The 17,956-nt window shown below is 36.6% G+C and overlaps 1 protein-coding gene across 1 annotated transcript in view; it reads right to left on the reverse strand.

Annotated features, from left to right (window-relative positions):
- LOC145685411 (trypsin-1-like) overlaps positions 1 to 15,888 on the reverse strand; it is a 97,551-nt gene extending 81,663 nt beyond the window's left edge. The window contains exons 1-3 of the mRNA XM_081757804.1: positions 15,847 to 15,888; positions 8,970 to 9,148; positions 2,306 to 2,514 (exon numbers count right to left, since the gene is read on the reverse strand). Of these exons, the coding sequence (XP_081613930.1) occupies positions 2,306 to 2,514; positions 8,970 to 9,148; positions 15,847 to 15,888 (430 nt within the window). The remainder of the gene's footprint in view (positions 1 to 2,305; positions 2,515 to 8,969; positions 9,149 to 15,846) is intronic.
- Between the last annotated feature and the right edge of the window lie 2,068 nt (positions 15,889 to 17,956).

Here is a 17,956-nt window from a genome sequence, read left to right on the forward strand (position 1 = left end):
TGTCGTCAGTTCGGGCATGCACACTTAAAATAATATCACACCACCATCGCTTAAGAGTAATAAAAGAAAGTCTGTCAGTAACAAATTCAACCCGTTTAATTGCTGGTAATATTCGTTTGTGAACGAAAAACCCTGTTCCTAACTGGTGATTTTTATTTCCTTCTTCGTAAAAGAACGTAAACTTTCCGGAATTCACAGATCCATTTCCTTCCCACCTAACTTCCTGAAGTCCTACTAGGTTCATCCTGTATTTCTCTAAGTCACTCGTTACGGATTTTAACGCGCCTGCCCTATAAAGACTTCTAATATTCCATGTTCCAAATCTCATGTCCATTTTCTTCTGCTGAGGTCGTGCCAAGTTATCAGTCCTTGTCCGAGGCTTTTGTGAATATTTCTGAACAAGTGTGTTTTTGTACAGGATGAGGTTGTTAGCCTTACCCAAATCCTCAAACTGGAGGACCACTCCTAGTCGTCTGTTCGCGACTGCTTATTCAGTATATTCGCAGCTAACCTCTATATATAGAGGCCTTCTCCTCGATCCACAACCTGAGGACGCGCTATGGCGTGGTGACAGGAACCCACGTCATATTTTCTTGTAAACCTAAATCAATTCTAAAAAACAGCTTGAAGCTATATATCAGTGGTCGTTAAAGTTATGAAGCTTCTGAGCTACCAAACGAAAGAAATACTAACTGAAAAAACTCTTACATTTGTTGCGTCAGCTCAGTGAAGGAATCAAGGTTAGCCAACCGAGGCGTTAACGCGATCTACCGAAAATGTTCGCGGGTGCTACTAGTATATATTATCATTTCGATCACTGCCATATATTATCGTTTTTGTTGCAATGCCGATCAATGTTGAAAGGACAGATGAACGGACATAACTTTTCTATACGACTTGTGATATTTATGCATAGTATAGTTTGGAATTCTAAAATTGTTAACCAGGAAAATGCAAACGTGAGTAGTGGTTCGGGTCTCACAAAGATTTGGTATTTATTTGATATATACGTATACTAGACAAGTTGAACTGGAATATAAATGAATTTTGGAGAATTATATATAATTGTGCTTTCATATACTTCGATACCTGTGAAATGGAATCAGTATTTTAAAAATGAACTAGGTAGTGATTTCCTGTTATTTTTAATGCGTGCCAATGAATCACTTCTTTGGAGAATATTTGTAGTGACCTTAGCAGAAAAAGCTAATCGAAAGATAACGAAAGGTGCTGGGTCCACAGCTCAGTGGACACCTGCAAAATTTCTTATCTGATTACTTTCAAAGACATTTCTCGGTTGGATGAGCACAGGGAAGACTATTTGCTCTTATTGAAGATAGAAATATATGATAAAATGTGGCCTATCCAGTTAAACCAAAACCACCGGAGGTTCAATGCCGTGTTTACAAAAGCTCCGCATTGACTTGTGTCCTTAGCCAACTGGATGCAGTTTCTAATTTGTATTCTATTAGGGCGAGATCTGTTTTAATATTGTCCTCCAATCTTCACCAAGGTCTTCCTAATTGTCGTTTTCCGATTGGACTTTCAGTTAAAATTTTGAAAGCGTTCCTACTTTTGTCCATTCTGATTACATAATCTGTACCCTCATCTGAACCTTGTAGATTTGATGACCTAAACAATGTTTAGCAAACGGCATAAATTATGTAGTTCCTCGCTATGAAGACTCCGCCATTCCCCATTCCCATTCTTATTAGATCTAAATATGCAAAGATAAATAAGCTATCATTTAAATTATTGTACAGAACAAAGAAATTATGTAACACTTGCCTTGTTATCTTGTGAGTAACATGTCCAATAAGTGCAGTTTACTGAATATCAAAGAAAAATATTTCTCCCTTAATTTATAAGAAATTATTTTCTTAAGTTCATTCACAAGATAGTAACAAGCTACAAGACTTACAACTAAGAACCTTGAAGTAATATTCCTGCAGAGGAAATAGCCCATCACCAGAAAATCTTATTTTTTGCCTATTCAGTTTAATCAAGAGAGTTATTACCTCCAACTCAACATACTTTTCGTTTTTGTACTATTTCCCATCTGCTCTGAGGAAAGAAAAAACACCCCAGAAGATGTCAACAAACTAAATATCGTAGACGACTTATCCTTAAAAGCGAAACATTATTTGTTGATAAAACTCGATTTGTTTCACACAGCTTAACGCAACTGGTGAAAAGTAATAGCTGTCAAGTACTAAATATACTTTATAAACAATGCCTACTGTTCTCATTACTATTGGAATATTGTCGTTTACAAAAATTGCTTAAGAACAAACCTGTAGCTCACCTGGTTTCGGTAAGCATATCGGTCGAACTCTTTTGGTAAAGTTGAGAGGCTTTCTCAATTTCAGGAGAGCTATGTCATGGTTGTTCGAATCGAACTCATAATGCTTGTGGCGGATAATTGTAGCAACTCCTCTGGAAACGGTAGAAACTTCAGTGTTGGAGGATTGGTCATGATCTCCTAGCACAACACGAATTCTCGATCGTTTCAATCTAAAACAGAAGGATATGTGTTTCAATTGCATATAAAGTTTACAAATACAAATTACTTGCCAGAATTTCAGATAATTTAAACATCCCATGCATATTGATCGTAAATAATCATTTATTAACTACAGAACTAAGAAATGTATTTTGATGCCTACTTGTAATTTCAAGTTTAAGTAGTTATAGGGTGGTTGTGCCAGTCTTCGACCACCCCCTAGTTGCCGACCACTTTTCACTTTAAAACCATATATTAGGCTTATTTTCCGATAAAAGAGCATGCTTTTCCGTTATAATTGAATTGCAGCTTATTCTGAACCAATCACAAAGACACTGTCAAAATATATTGCACATGCATTCGGTAATAGCCAATCAAATGTATGCCTACGGAAGACGCACTGACTTTTCGACAACTTTAATCTGTTGCAAATGGGAACGACAGCGGCCTGTTTTTCGTGCTTTTCCGTAGTTTTATCTCAGCAGATAAGAAATGCACATATTATTCTGTTACTTGGAACTGTAGAGCACATTTCAGTAATTAAATTTTAGTGATAACTGTAAGGTATGAAGAATAAATCAATAAAATGTAGTGGTCGGACAATGACTTATGAAATATTCTTTGTTAACTAGTGTTCGACCACAGGGTGGTCGAGCACTGAAAAATTGTAGAAATATCAGTAACGACTAACTTTCGATTCATCTGCATGAAATGAGTACCTAGTTACCAATTCTGAAGTTATAATGGGATACGAAAACATTTACTAGTGTTCGACCACTACTTTTCGTAATACATTTGTACTGGTCGAAGATTAGCTGTTTCTTTCTCAGTGTCCGACCATGCTTTGCGTTTGTATTTTCTCGCAGAATTTCTTGATTCAAACTCTAATTCAGTGATCAATTTACATTTGTATAATCATCTGCTGAGTGTTACCGTTAATACATGAATATTCACCGAATGGCCGTAGCTCAGTGGTAATGGTGAAGAGGCAATCCACTGAGGGTTCGAATCCCTCTCAAGAGCAAGGGTATTTTTAATTGTCCTCGATATTTCTGTGTTCGTGTCCCTGTCAGGATTGGATTACCTCCAATTGGCTCGAGGAGCATTCTGACTTAATGTCTCAGCTGAGACGAACTTTGAAAAAAATAGTAAAGCGTTGGCTTAGCATTCGGAAGGTCCTCGGTTCGATCCCAGCTGTCGACCATCTTGACTGAGTTCTTTCGGGTTTTTCCTCAGTCACACCAGGCAAATGCTGGGATGGTATCTTCAAAATAGGCCCTGGCCTTCTAACTTCCAACATCCTCTCCCCCACCCTATCCCGGTCGGAACCGTAGATGCCTAAAGGCCATAAAATAAATTCAAATTCAAGTAACTGAATATTCATGTAGTTTCCCGTTTTCATAAGAAATTAATGGCACTCTTAGAGTATGACATTTAATTTGAATAATAAATTTATTATATTTGGTCTAATTCGTTTAATACTGAACTACACTATTCTCGTTTCGTCGTGGAACGCATTCAAATATTGTTAGCGGAATAGCTACTATCAGCTTACGTCTGGAATACATATGTTTTCCTTGCATGTCCTTAAGAATTTTTGTTTCTTTCAGAGATAATGAGTGAGTAGACCTAAGCTCAAACTGCCAGCATATTCAAACGAGGATCTACAAAAAGCTCTGGAGGCTTGTCGAAAAAAAAAAGCGCTCCATACGAAAGGCATTAGTAATCTATGGAATTCCTCGGGTAACGCTGATGGACAAATTTCATGGTCACAGTCCCAAAAAGCGAAAAATAGATCCAGAACCATACCTAACAGAGAAAGAAGAAGAGGGATTAGCAAACTGGCTTCTTAATGTGAGCAAAAGGGCTTTCTACAGAAGAAATACGATCTTCTGAACAGTGTTAAAAATTGTCGATTCAGAAAAAGGCAAAACGCCGTTCAAAGACAATCGAGCTGGTGAAACCTGGCACTACACTTACTTGAGGAGACACCCACAAATCGTGTCCCTAAACTTTGAACAAGACCCTGTAACCGAGGAAAACATTCGCTTGTGGTTTTAGGACCTTGAGAAATACTTGAAACAAACGGGACAATCTGATATTCTAAATGATCCTAAGCGAATATTTAATGCTGATGAATCCAGCTTTCAACTGTGTCACAAATCAGGAAAGGCGTTGGGGTCCAAAGCGTGGAAAAATATGTACGAGGTGAAGGGCAACGAGAAAGAAACATTAACACTGTTTTGCACTTTTTCCGCAGCAGGAGAAATTGTATCCCCGATGATCGTATATCTGTATGTAAGACATCTTCCAAAGGACGTCATCAGTGCAGTCTCTTCAGAGATTTTCATAGGCAGGTCAGGTCAGATAGCGGCTGGATGAAAAGTGAAACACTACGAATGGATAGCAAACGGCTTCCTAAAATGGGTGAATGATCCCTCTATTAAGAAACCAGTCCTTCTGCTAATCGACGGTCACAAGACTCACTTGGCAGTGGAAGTAAGCGAATTTTGTTCCAGCCATGCTATAGTACTCTACTGCCTTTCACCAAAGAACACACATATTCTTCAACCCTGCGACGTATAATGAGCACTGAAAAATTGTTCAAATCGTTTTCGAGAGTTCTACATGGAAACTGAGTAAAATGTTACACGTGTTATTTCTGCACCACTAATTAAAAGAGTGATATACAAGGTAGCAACACAATTAGTAATTAAAAACGAATTTAGAAGATGGGGTTTATACCCCTTCAACCCAGAGAAGACGAAGCATGTTTGGTGCTGCATTCCACTGAACCTTAAATAAATTTGGTGGTCCCTTTCTTGACAAAACTATCACAAAATTACTTAATCTCGGCGACTATTGTGCGAAATTGCGAAGTGACATCTGAAAAACTAATAATGTAACATCTACAGATGCTATTAGTTTGGTAAAGTTATGCTTTAGCCTTCATACTATAATTAAAAGCACATTAACCGAGTAGTGGTCGATGACTAAACAGTAGGCGGTCGAACATTAACGAAAAATGGTCGGACACTAAAAGAAATCAGTTACTGGTGTTTCTCCGACTAATATTACATAAATGGTATAAGTTATCTCAGTTTTGGATAAAGTATAGATAAAATATAGTTTTAGGAACACATGTGAGCTACTTGCATCCTCCTAAGTTGTTCCATTGAGTGAAAACCGATTAAGAACCCTAAGAAAATGAGTTAGGTGGTCGAGGACTGGCACATTTACCCTACTAATTATATATTATTCTCAATCTGGCAATGTCTGATACTAAGGAGTAAACGAATGTTTGTTTGAAACCTGATAAAATTCGAATGGAAAAAGTTGTTGTAATCATACATTTAATGTCAAACAAAATACTATACTTGAATATTGAAGGAAAATGTTCGATATTGCAAACCTTTAAATTGACTGTCACTTGTACTTTCTTCACGAACCAACAATAAATTTACTTGAAATTGTTCTTGGATAGAACAGGGATCAAATGTTTGACAATAGTATGAAGTCTTTGGACCAGTTAATGCAAAGCGTACATGCAAGTACATAATGGTTCATATACTATGAGAAAAATATACAGGGTGAGCACAGAAACAGTCCCAGGTTTCAAATTAGTGTAAATTTAATATGCGAAGGAATATTTTGCTGAAATTTTGAACAGTGATGCATAAACTCAAAAGGTTTTTGTAGCAATAATTGAAATCACAAACACTCGATGTGCGCACCACCTGTAACGCAGGAAATATCGAGGCAGTAATCTAGCTCCAACCACACGTTGTGAAGCATATTCGGGGTGATGGAATTGACAGCATCACTGATGCGTTCTTGAAGATCGTTCAGAGTTACGGGTAGTTGAGGTGCATACACTTTGTCCTTCACAAATCCCCACGGAAAGAAGTCACAAACAGTGAGGCCAGATGATCTTGGAGGCCACTTACAAAGAACTTGATCATTGACTCCATAGCGCCCTATCCATCGGTTTGGGAGGTTCTCGTTTAGAAACCTGCGTACAGCACGATGAAAGTGTGGCGGCGCTCCATCTTGTTCTAGAACGAAGTAGTCTATCTCTGCATTGCTAAGTTGCGAAATCAACCAGTTACGTAGCAATGCTAAGTAACTTTCACCTGTAATTGTTTGTTCCTGAAAGAAGAACGGACCGTGCACCCGACGCTCTGATACTGCACAAAAACATTGATTTTCGGTGAGTCACGTTCCACATTTACAGTTGCATGAGGATTCTGGGTTCCCCATATCCTTACATTGTGACTATTCACCTTTCCACTTAAGTGAAATGTCGCCTCATTGCTGAAAATGATCTTCGTCAGAAAGTTCTCGTCGTCCTCCATGAAATTTTGCATAGTCTCACAGAACTCACGTCGCTTTACCTTGTCTTGTGGGTATAACTTCTGAACCAACTGCAGTTGGTACGGGTAACACAGCAAACGCTTGCGTAAGATCATGCTTACTGTTGTTTGTGGCATCTGCAACTCTTTGCTAGCTTTACGTGTAGACTTCTGTGGGCTGTGTACGAAGGCTGCTCTTACGCGCTCCACAGTTTCCTCAGAGACTGGATGTCGCCCTGAATGTCCTTTTCTTTGATCACAAATGCACCCCGTCTCAATAAACGTTCTATGCCACTTCACAATTGATTTGTGTGTGGGTGGATCAGCATTAAATTGTCATTTGAAATCACGCTGCACTCTCACAAAACTGCTTGTTTTTGCAAAATGTAAAACGCACCAGCTTCGTTGCTGTGGGGTGAACGCCTCTAGCTGCCCTGGTCAGAACTAGGATTCTGAAAAGATAGGTGGAAAAAATACTTTGCGTTTACTGAGCTTTGTACAAAATTCCATGTAAATATTCAATTAAATGTTAATTATATGGCACTTTAAAATCAGGTACTGTTTCTGTGCTCACGCTGTATATCGCAAGATATATTGTTCACAAATTTATATACTACTGTATAATATTTTACGAAGTAGCACAAAACCTGTTTTATTAATAAAAATGTTGGGAAAGAAATTCCTCATAACAGAATTAGAACCTATTTTCAGAAATTACATTGGCAATAACTAACTCAATATTTGACAAAATACCGAGTCAAATTGATTTGTATATTCTTTTACCTACAGATATATCTAGTATTTTAGTTAAAGTAGTTCTCACTTCACCTCTATGGGAAGCCACACATTGACCAGAGGATTGGACAGTCAAGCCCAGGTTCAATACTATGAGCATATCCCCCTGCCATATATTCCCTCCAGTATGTGCTAAGCATATGCCTCTCAAACGTTGTGATTAAGAAAGACGGATAATGCACTCAGGACCCTCTCTCTGCATCCTGTGTCCCCTCTCTTCAACGGTACTATCAGCAAAACCTCCTTGTTTGGGGTCCCTGGTTCGCTCCCAGCTCGCGTCGTGCGGACTTTGCGGTGGACAAACACCGTGCTCGTGGGTTTTCTCGTGGTTCTCCGGTTTCCTCCCACTTTCTTCATGCAACCATTTCATTCGTTTCTTGTCTTCACCGTCTCCTTTAGCCTAACCGGCATAATCCTGGGACCTAAAACTTAAAGACTGCATTTCATTTTCAAAGCCTCCTGCAATATATTCCCTTCAGTGTGTGCTAGGCGTATGCCTCTCAAACGTTGAGATTGAGGAAGACGATGAATGCACTCAGGGCCCTCTCTCCGCATTCTCTGTTGCCTTCTTTTAGTTTGGCTTTTCTGCCTCTGACCAATGAGCAGCCAGTTCAAGAATAGTTGCTTTCACATAAAAAGACCATTCATAACGAGATAAAAATATTTTTACATAAATACGTTATGCAGACATAATGAAGCTGCAACTGGTTGTAAAATGAACCTTCTACAACCGAAACACAACGTTATTTACTTGTATATTTGTATAAGCGCTGAGAATTATCAGACGTCAAGGTAAAGTTCTTTCCCTCGAAAATTTTTCTTTAAATTATCCCTGTTAAAGGTGTCCAAAATTACCAAAGGTACATTACATTAATCAAGTGAAAAAAAATTTTGTCCATGAAGATACTTGTCCAGCGAGATCCATGATCGAATCTACTTATGTCTTTCAACTTTCCAATGCGTACGTGAACTGATCTGTGTATCAACCTACTTGTGTTGCAGATTGGGGTAAAAGAAAAATACACCCAATGCACGTATAGGGAGGCTGTTGAGTGGTTTGAAGTACTAACAAACCGTCCTCAGAGAACTTAACACATCGTTAACTGATCGTTCTCTACATTTTGGCGTTCAATTAGAGAGCGCAAGTTGTCTTGCCTTTATACTCGTTTGGTTCATACAAAAATAAACAATCATTTTTTAAATAGCATTATACTGTTTAAATCTTCAAAAATAATGGAATAACTAAGACAATTAACAATATCAAACAACATTATTATATTAAAAAACAAAAAGAATCAGAAGAAAATATTTATCCTTACCCATCAACACAATGCGCTGCGGTAAGCACATAGTCCGCATTGATAAGACTTCCGCCACATTTATACCGATTATTATAAAGAAGTCTTGCTATCCATGGATAACGATTAATTCCAGTAGGACGCCCTCCAACAATTCTTATTTCTTGGTTTGCTATTCCACAGTCTGCGAAAATGGATAGCTAGATGTAATGCAATTGTAATGTAATATACATAGTATATTATGGCAAGTTAATCAGTAAACCAAACAAAAAAGTCTAAGTGATTTTTATACTTACAAGTAACACTTCCCAAGTGTAACACTCCGATTTTCGTAAAAATTGCCAAGTAGATACTACACATAAAATAAACGAATACGCGTTTTTTAAAAATTTTCTGCAGAAAAACAGTTTTAGGGGGCAAAAGCCCCCACCCAAAATTTTGAAAGTTGACGCCCGAAAGGCAAGAAGAAGTGAACCGAAGTAAATGATATTGTGCACAGATATTGTAGACATAAAATGAGGGAACACGTGCTTCGTATTTAACTGAAAAAAGGAACAGTGGGATGGGCACGGACCCCTCCAAAACTTTGACTATGAAATATGAGAAGTGCTAACAACAGTATGTCAGGAGTGCCCAAAGGACATGAAGAATTGCAACGAAACTGTATGTAGTGATTATACGTAAGAAAAACTAACACGTTTTTTTATATTCTGTGGAAAAACGGTTTTAGGGGTAAAACCCCCCTGAACCAAAATTTTGAAAGTTGTTCGAAAGGCAAGAAGTGAACAGAAGTGTGTGAAATTGTGCACAAATATTGCAGAGATATGATGAAGGAATACGTGTCTTGTATTTTCCTGAAAAAAAAACTGTTTGGTGGGCCGAGGTATTCGGTGGCGGAAGGAGTGGATCGAAGAGAATAAAAGTGTGTAGACATTGGATATTTAAAATAAGGCCTTTCGTGTTTCACAAATGTCTCCATTCGGTTTCTTCAAATTTGGCTAATTAACAGTAATCACAAACAGTATAGCGTATTTTATAATATTTCAGGAGGCTCCTCTAACCCTTATAATATTTTTCCGCATAAGTAAAAACACGTGTCGATTTATTTCCTATTTACTGTTGATGTGCCAAATTTAAATCAAATCTGATAGGACACTTCAGAAAAACGAAAGTCATATTTTACATACACAATATCTACACACAATTCCATTTGCTTCGGTTCACTCCTTCTTGTGCTATTACGGTAAAATTTATTTTTTTGGAGTGGACATATGCCCAACATTGTTTTTCGACACAAATTAAAACACTTTTCTTTTATTGTTTTGCAAATTTTCCCTATACGAAGTTTCGTTGCATTCTCAATATTCTTTAGGAACTTCTAATTTATACTTATTTGGACTTTTCATATTTCGTAATCAACGGTTTAGAAGGTCCGTGCCCCACCCAACCGCTTTTTTCTAGGAAAATACGAAACCCGTATTACCTTGTTTTACGTCTAAAATATCTGTGCACAATTTCATTCACTACGGTGCACTTCTTCTTGCCTTTCGGGCGTCAACGTTCAAATTTTGGGTGAGAGCTTTTACCCTCTAAAACAGTTTTCCCGCACAAAATAAAAAAAGTATTCGTTTATTTTTTGCGTATTGTCACTCCACAAAGTTTCGTTCCAATTCTTCACAGGGTTGTTTTGTTTAAAACAATATGCTTAAACAAATGATTAAAACTTGTTTTAAACAATTACGTTTGTTTAAAACAAACTTCACATACGTTTCAAACATTTTGTTTTAAACACGTGTAATTTTTAAGGTTTGTTTTAAACATATGTTTATTTTTATTTTATTTTATTTTTGTAGAAAAATCTGCTAGAGAAAGAAAATTGTCAAAGTGTTCCCATTTACAAGACTATTTTCTTGCCATTTGAACGTTTTGATTTCTCGTGGCTTCAGCATATCAATCTGGTAATCTACAATTAATTTGTCTCTTTTTTCCCTTGCTTTTAGCGTTTATTGTATTGTTTAAATGCTTATCAACAGTGACCGGATTTTAAGATGCAAAAATGTAGTAGAAAAAAGGGAATAAAAGGTGCTGAAAAATCATTCAAAAAGATGCAAAAAAAAAGGTGATAAGATATCTTTAATAAGTGCTATAGTATACAGTTACGTGAACATTCTTTATTAATTACACGAGCAAAGATTGTTAAAAACTTGATTAAACATTTGACATAAATTGCAAAATTGTTTTATTTAATTTCAAACTTGTACAGCGTTCAACATTCTTGTAATAAAATTGTGGTTAAAACCAACTGGGTGTTTCAAGAAAAAACTCTAATTTAGCAATATTGTAGCTTGAGAAACCGTTACATACTACGGAGTTTTCGGAAACTGGTTATACTTGATTATGCACAGCATTTCTATGGTTTCGAATGTTAATTTCTGTCGCTTGAAGTTCAGGTGATACTTAAACGTTGCTCGACATCAATGGAAACCAGTGGTGCATAAATTGTAAACACATGGACAGTAAGTTCAGTTGACGTTGCAAAGGTTTCTACGTCCGGATTGTTTCTCAAATTCAGTTCAAATTTGTCCCTAGCAAATCAGTCGACTCTGCCTAAATTTATGGAATATTATGTGTAAACCAGATTGAAAATTTTTTAAAAAAAGATATTGTTCTGTCCAAATTTAAAAAAAAATAGAAAAAAGAAACAATAAAGGTGCTGAAGGCTAAAATAAATAAAAAAGGGGGGAATTTTATTAATTTAGCAAAAAAGTGCAACATTCACGAAAAAGGTGCAACAAAGTGCATTCATTTCAGTTCGTTTTATGCCCGGAAGTACATATTTTGAACTTTGGTTGTTATAACAACTACATTTTTAGAAAATGTGCTGCACCTTAAAATCCGCTCTCTACTTATCAGTTACCTTGCAAGAAAGTGTCGTAGTCGAAGGTTGGACTATTTGTAGAAATGATATTAAAAATAAATAAAAGAATTATCATGAAATGAAATAAATATTTGTGTTGTATTCAGAAAACAAACAAAGGATTTTTGGCTAAATTGCGGTTCTGAAATTAAAATATTGCAGGCATTCATGGATACAGTACATGTTGGTTCTCAGTCTCCGTACAACTTGGATTCGTTTAACATGAATTTTACGGGAAAATAAAAGGACATCATATGGGACAAATATATTAAAGTAACTCAAACTCCATCAGATAAGAAAACGGCCGTACGCGCTCGTTGCAAAACGTGTAAGAACGAAATGGTTGGTTTATTTCAATGAATGAAGAATCATTATGTAAAACCGTGTGCTGTGAAAAAACTGGAAACCCAAACGAATGGGAAAAGTGTCGATCCGGAAATTGCTCCATCTAACTTCAGTGATGTGGTTGAGATGCAACTGGGAACCTCAGGGAACAATTAATTTTGTATCAACAATATCAATTTTATTATTAAATTTTATTTCGCCTCTCTTCCCGACTTCAGTTCTAAATTTTCTTAGAAACTTTACACCTTGGCACAGCTTGTATGAAGGGACCAGGCGAGAGAGCGCAAGGTAAGGCAGTCGCCTGGTTAACTAACCATTAAAGCGTGATACTTATTGTAACATCAGTGCCGAACGTCAGTGTTTGGGACAATTTGATCTTAATTTGTTCGTCTATCTATACAGGGCGCAATTTTCGGTCTTTTAACATTAAATTTTGAGGGTAGAGACACGAGACGTCAGAATTTGCTTTATAGCTTTTGACTGTGAACGAACATAAAATTTCAAAATTATTGGTTCAGATCCCACTTTAAACAATAAGTTATGTCTCATATAGCCTTGCTACTGATGCAAAACTGTAATCAGTCAAACTAAACAAACAAATTTTATGCATTTCGAACAAATTTTGGTTACGGGATAAATTTGACTCCACTAATATTTTTAGATATGGGGCATTAGAACACAAGGGATCCAAGTCCTTTTTCAGAAAGGTTCACTTTTACTCAGCACGCGTAGTATCTTTGTATCAAGAGTACGAAATAAATGAAACAAAACCACGTGAAAGAGTGTGGACTAGAGTTTCATAGAACAACCGCTAGACAAGATCATTGATGCAACGGGCGAGGAGGGCTAATTTCCCCCTCCTTGATCATAAATTTAAGATATTAACATTTTATTATGTGCGCTGCAGTGTGAAAAAGATTAACAAATCAAGCTCCGAATGCCATAGTCAATGACGCTCTCTTCTACATTTTTTGGCCTAAGGATTCCAAAAATTTCTCTACTTTCGAGTTTTGTGCCCGCTTACAATTCTGGGAATTGAGCTTAAGCAACATTCCAGTTGTAGTCATATGTATTTCCGCCGTATTTATTCGGTGTGAAGACCTCAAGCTTATTCTGTTGACTTTAGCTTATCGAAAGATTTCTAAAACTGCCTTACTGCCCCCAAAATCTGAAATTCAGGGTGGGGGTTGGGGTAGCGGCTCTCATATGAAAATCTCCTACGCCGTTTAGCATGGTTTAGTTATGTCTGTTTTGTACTCTTCACTGCAAAGATATTACGTTTTGAGATGCAGTGGAGTCACGGCAATCCGAACATCCGCTTAATCTGAACAGGTCCAGGAAAACTTTTTTGTGGCGAAAATACTCAATTTTAGGAAATTAATTACTAAAAGGATAAAATTCAGTGAATGATTTCGTAGAAAATAAATTTTCGTTACATACACACACACACACACACACACACACTCACAAAATAATAATACCCCTAAAGGAAAGATTTGTAACTACGAACTGTGTGTATTGTAATAATGGCATCAAGGTTTTCCGACCTTCATAACACTTTCCCGGTACAATACATATACTGTAGTCAAAAAAACGTGTTTTTTTAAATACTATACGCTATGTATTAATTTCACAATAAACCTGTTCACCCACTTCAAACCGCGATTTCACTGTTATTCCATTTAATAGAAACAATCACGTAATCCGAACAGGGTTCGTTCCCAATTAGTTTGGGTTACCCTGACTCCACTGTAGAATTCATTTGCTGACCAAACTGAACTTTTTTGAAAATGAATTTGGATCCATTGTGCTCTGAACGCCCCAAATATTACTTTCCTTGGATAAATTATTGACTCAAAAACAACAAATTTCATAGCCTCCAAGAAAATATTCTAAAGTTAGCATAACATGAAGTGTGCTTCAAACATTACTTTTGGAAAATTTCTTATTTTAAAATAATTTTATTAGCATCAGTGTTCTTAAATATAATCAAATTTTGCAACTAAATTCTTACCCGCCTCCAATAAACGCGAGCTTAGTCGTTAACGGCATAACTAGAAAACTTTCAGAAACAGTAACACCAAAATGACTTGGCGCGGGAGACCCGGGTTTGATTTCCGGCGGGAGTTCAGGTGGTTCGGATTCCACGTTAAAACAGTAGGTCCACGTCTCACATGGCCTCGCTGCTGAAAGGGACGCTAAACTGAAATTCAAGTCACCTCAACCAAAATGACTAGTTTTTGGGCTAACATTACCGCACAACCGTATTTTTGGTAAAATTCTAGAATTAAAACATGTAACATGACTCACTTTGCATTTGAAATTTCAAATGTCAAGCAAAGATGTCAGCCATGATGCTTGATAGTACCATCTGATGTGTCAGACTACTTCCAACTTTCACAATTCACCCTCAGCTCGTTCTCAACGCACAAGGGTGGTGAGCACTTTTGTTTCAACATGTATATTGATAGATTGTGTAAAATCTCCATAGTAGGGAGATTTTAAAATCTACTTAAAAATCCTATTTCAACCAAGAAAGTTCTTATGAGAATCACTGGCAAGAGGGTGTAATAAAAGAGGGTCATAATATGAAATAAGTTGAGAATTACTAATCTATACTGAAATATTCTGTACCCAACGCAGTATAGTCCTAACGAGGATAAGATAAATGAAAAATTCGGTCGCAAGAGCAAAACTCTCTTAACAAATACGTTATTACACGATTTTTAAATATGTTTAAAATAATGTTTTAAACTGTTCAAAATATTTAAAACATTTTTTTGAGTATGTTTTAAAACATGTTTAAAACATTTTGAACACCTTTTTCATGTTTTAAACACTTGTTTTGTTCCTTTTTTAAAAAAACTGTTTTCTTTCCAACCCTGATTCTTCATGCCCTTTAAGCACTTCTGACACACTGTTATTAGCACTTTTGATACGTATTTAATGATCAAAGTTTTGAAGAGGTCTGTGTACCACCCAAACTTTTTTGTAAAGGAAAATACGAAACCCGTAATTCCTCATTTTATGTCTACATTATTCGTGCACAATTTCATTCACTTCGGTCCACTTCCTCTTGCCTTTCAGCCGTCAAATTTCAAAATTTTGGGTGGAGTCTTTTGCCACCTAAAATCGTTTTTCCGCAGAAAAACAAAACCTGTATTCGTTTTGTTTCTTTTTTTGCTTATTGTCCCTACATAAAGTTTCGTTGCAATTCTTCATGTCTTTTACACACATCTGACATACTGTTATTAGAACTTTTGATATTTCGTGATCTAAGGATTCCGTGATCAAAGGGTTCCGTGCCCCACACAACCGTCTTTTCCAGAAAAATACGAAACACGTATTCCATCATTTTACGTCTACAATATCTATGCACAATTTCGTTTACATCGGTTCACTTCTTCCTGCCTTTCGGGGTCAAATTCCAAAAACATTTCGGTGGGGATTTTACGCCCTATTTCCATTTTTCAGCAGAAAATAAAAAAACCCGTATTAGTAGTGGCCCCCGTATATTACGCTGAGTCAGCAAATTTTATGTGACGTCATAGGTCAAAGATCAATGCCCTTGGCCTGGGGTCAATGACATAGGGATACTTAGGAACACCCCCTCTAAATTTTGCCAGGGTTACTTACCTTGGCCCATCCCTTAAATTTTGGCACTGTATATAGGAGCATCCCATTAAATTTTGGAAATTGCCATTTAAAAATTGGGTATGGCAGCCTAGGACTTGGGTATGTACTTCTATTAGTATTGGGGTTCCATCTCGTTCCCTTTGATGGGAAAAAAATTGCAAAAAGTTCAAATTTCGGAGGTTTTTGACCTAATTTATCCCCTTTGATGAGGTCTTATTACCTTATATGGTTATATAGTCGTATACAGGGGCCCATTCCCTTTCATAACACATGAGTACTTTGGTGTACACCTTTAAAAATTTGGAAGGGGTACCTTCGCCCATCCCTTTTAAGGAGGATGTGTACAGGGATTCATTTCTTTTATACTTTGATGCTCACGTTTTAAAATCTGTTGGGTACATAGAACCATTTCTTTACATTATTACATTATTAATATAATAGGACTAATAATAATAATAGTACTAGTAATAATAATAGTAATAATAGATTTATTACATTTAGTATAATAGTATAGGCCATAATATGCACCACTATTAATTTGGGTGGGCCATCTTGTTTCCTTTCATGGGTAAAAACGTAAGCAATACGTTGTACCACGTGTTATATCTTATATGGTTATATAGATGTGTACAGGGGTTCATTCTCTTTTATTAAACATAAGTGTATGTGTGCACTCCCCCTTAAAATTTTAGGAGGGGTACCTTGGCCCATCCCTTCAATTTTGGAAATTGCCCAATTTAAGTATTCAGTAAAATAGTTTTGAATTCTAATATGTATTACTATAAATTTGAGTGGTCCACCTCGTTCCCTTTTATGGGTAAAAATTGCCAAAAATTCAAATTTCGGGAGTTATTGACCCCTTTGATGAGGTTTTACTACCTTATAGTTTGTATATTGGCCAGTGTATCACCATAAATTTGGGTGGTCCATCTCGTTCCCTTTCATGGATAAAAAATGCCAACAATTTAAATTTCGGAGGTTATTGGCCCAATTTATCTCCTTCAATGAGGTCATTATTATTTTATACGAACATATGAATGTGTTCAGGGGTCAATTTTCTTTTATAAGGCATAGGCACATTGATGCTTTCATCTTAAAATTTGGCAGATGTACATTGACCCACCCCTTAAAGTTTAAAAATTGCCCCATTTGGTATAATAGTACAGGAACCTAACAATATAAATTTCGTTCCTTTTCATGGGTAAAAAAAAATCAGAATGTAAATTTTGGAAGTAATTGAACCCCTTTGATAAGGATTGATGTGTACAGAAGGCCACATAATTTCTTGATGTACAAAGTGCGTGAGATAGGCAACCCAACTAACGCCTGCTCCAAGATTAATTACGCCTGGTAGAGTAGCTAGATCGGCAGCATGAAGTATGCCCCACCTGTTAAAAGAACAACTCGTAAAGAGTGTTTTCGTGCAGGAGTGAGGAGAAATGCTGGCTGACGAAATGACAAAGGGGAGTTTTTGGATACATATACCCACAGTAAACAGCACAATACCAGAAAAAAATATACGGACACCAGAGGCACCGATGAGAAGATAACAGTCAGGGGACTTAAGTAATCTTATAATTAACTCAAATGAGGGATTATAAACGAGGTAACTTATTTCAAGTGGCTATACATATATGCGTATCAAGATAGATTATGCGGTATATATAGTAGGTCATTTTATAAAGTAAACGCAAAGCCTTGTGCTGACTTTTGAAACTATTAACAGTAATCCTACCTGAAAATCAATCAAAATATGGAACGATCATTCTGGTTAAGAGCCCAGCCTCCAAAGAAACTTTTGGGGGTCTAACATGGCCTGAGCTCCTTGGTTCCGGCGCCACTCATTGATAAGTAACACTACTTCGAAAGAAGAACTTAACCGATTTCTTTATTCGTTCAATGACTTTTGAGAATGCTAAATATTGGTATGCAGTAATTTATTTGTAAATATTAAAAATTCAAAATTCGATAACACTCAAACGAGATGGAGAACTTATTAGTACTAAGCGTATTTCCCGTTAGGTTGCAAATTTAACTGATGGTTAAATTCACTCATTTGTATAGTATTTCTGAAAGTTTACACATTGAGACACAAGGAGAAAAGGGAAGA

Source organism: Thermobia domestica, chromosome 5, assembly GCF_964235325.1.
Source record: "Thermobia domestica chromosome 5, izTheDome1.hap1.1, whole genome shotgun sequence".
Taxonomy (NCBI): domain Eukaryota; kingdom Metazoa; phylum Arthropoda; class Insecta; order Zygentoma; family Lepismatidae; genus Thermobia; species Thermobia domestica.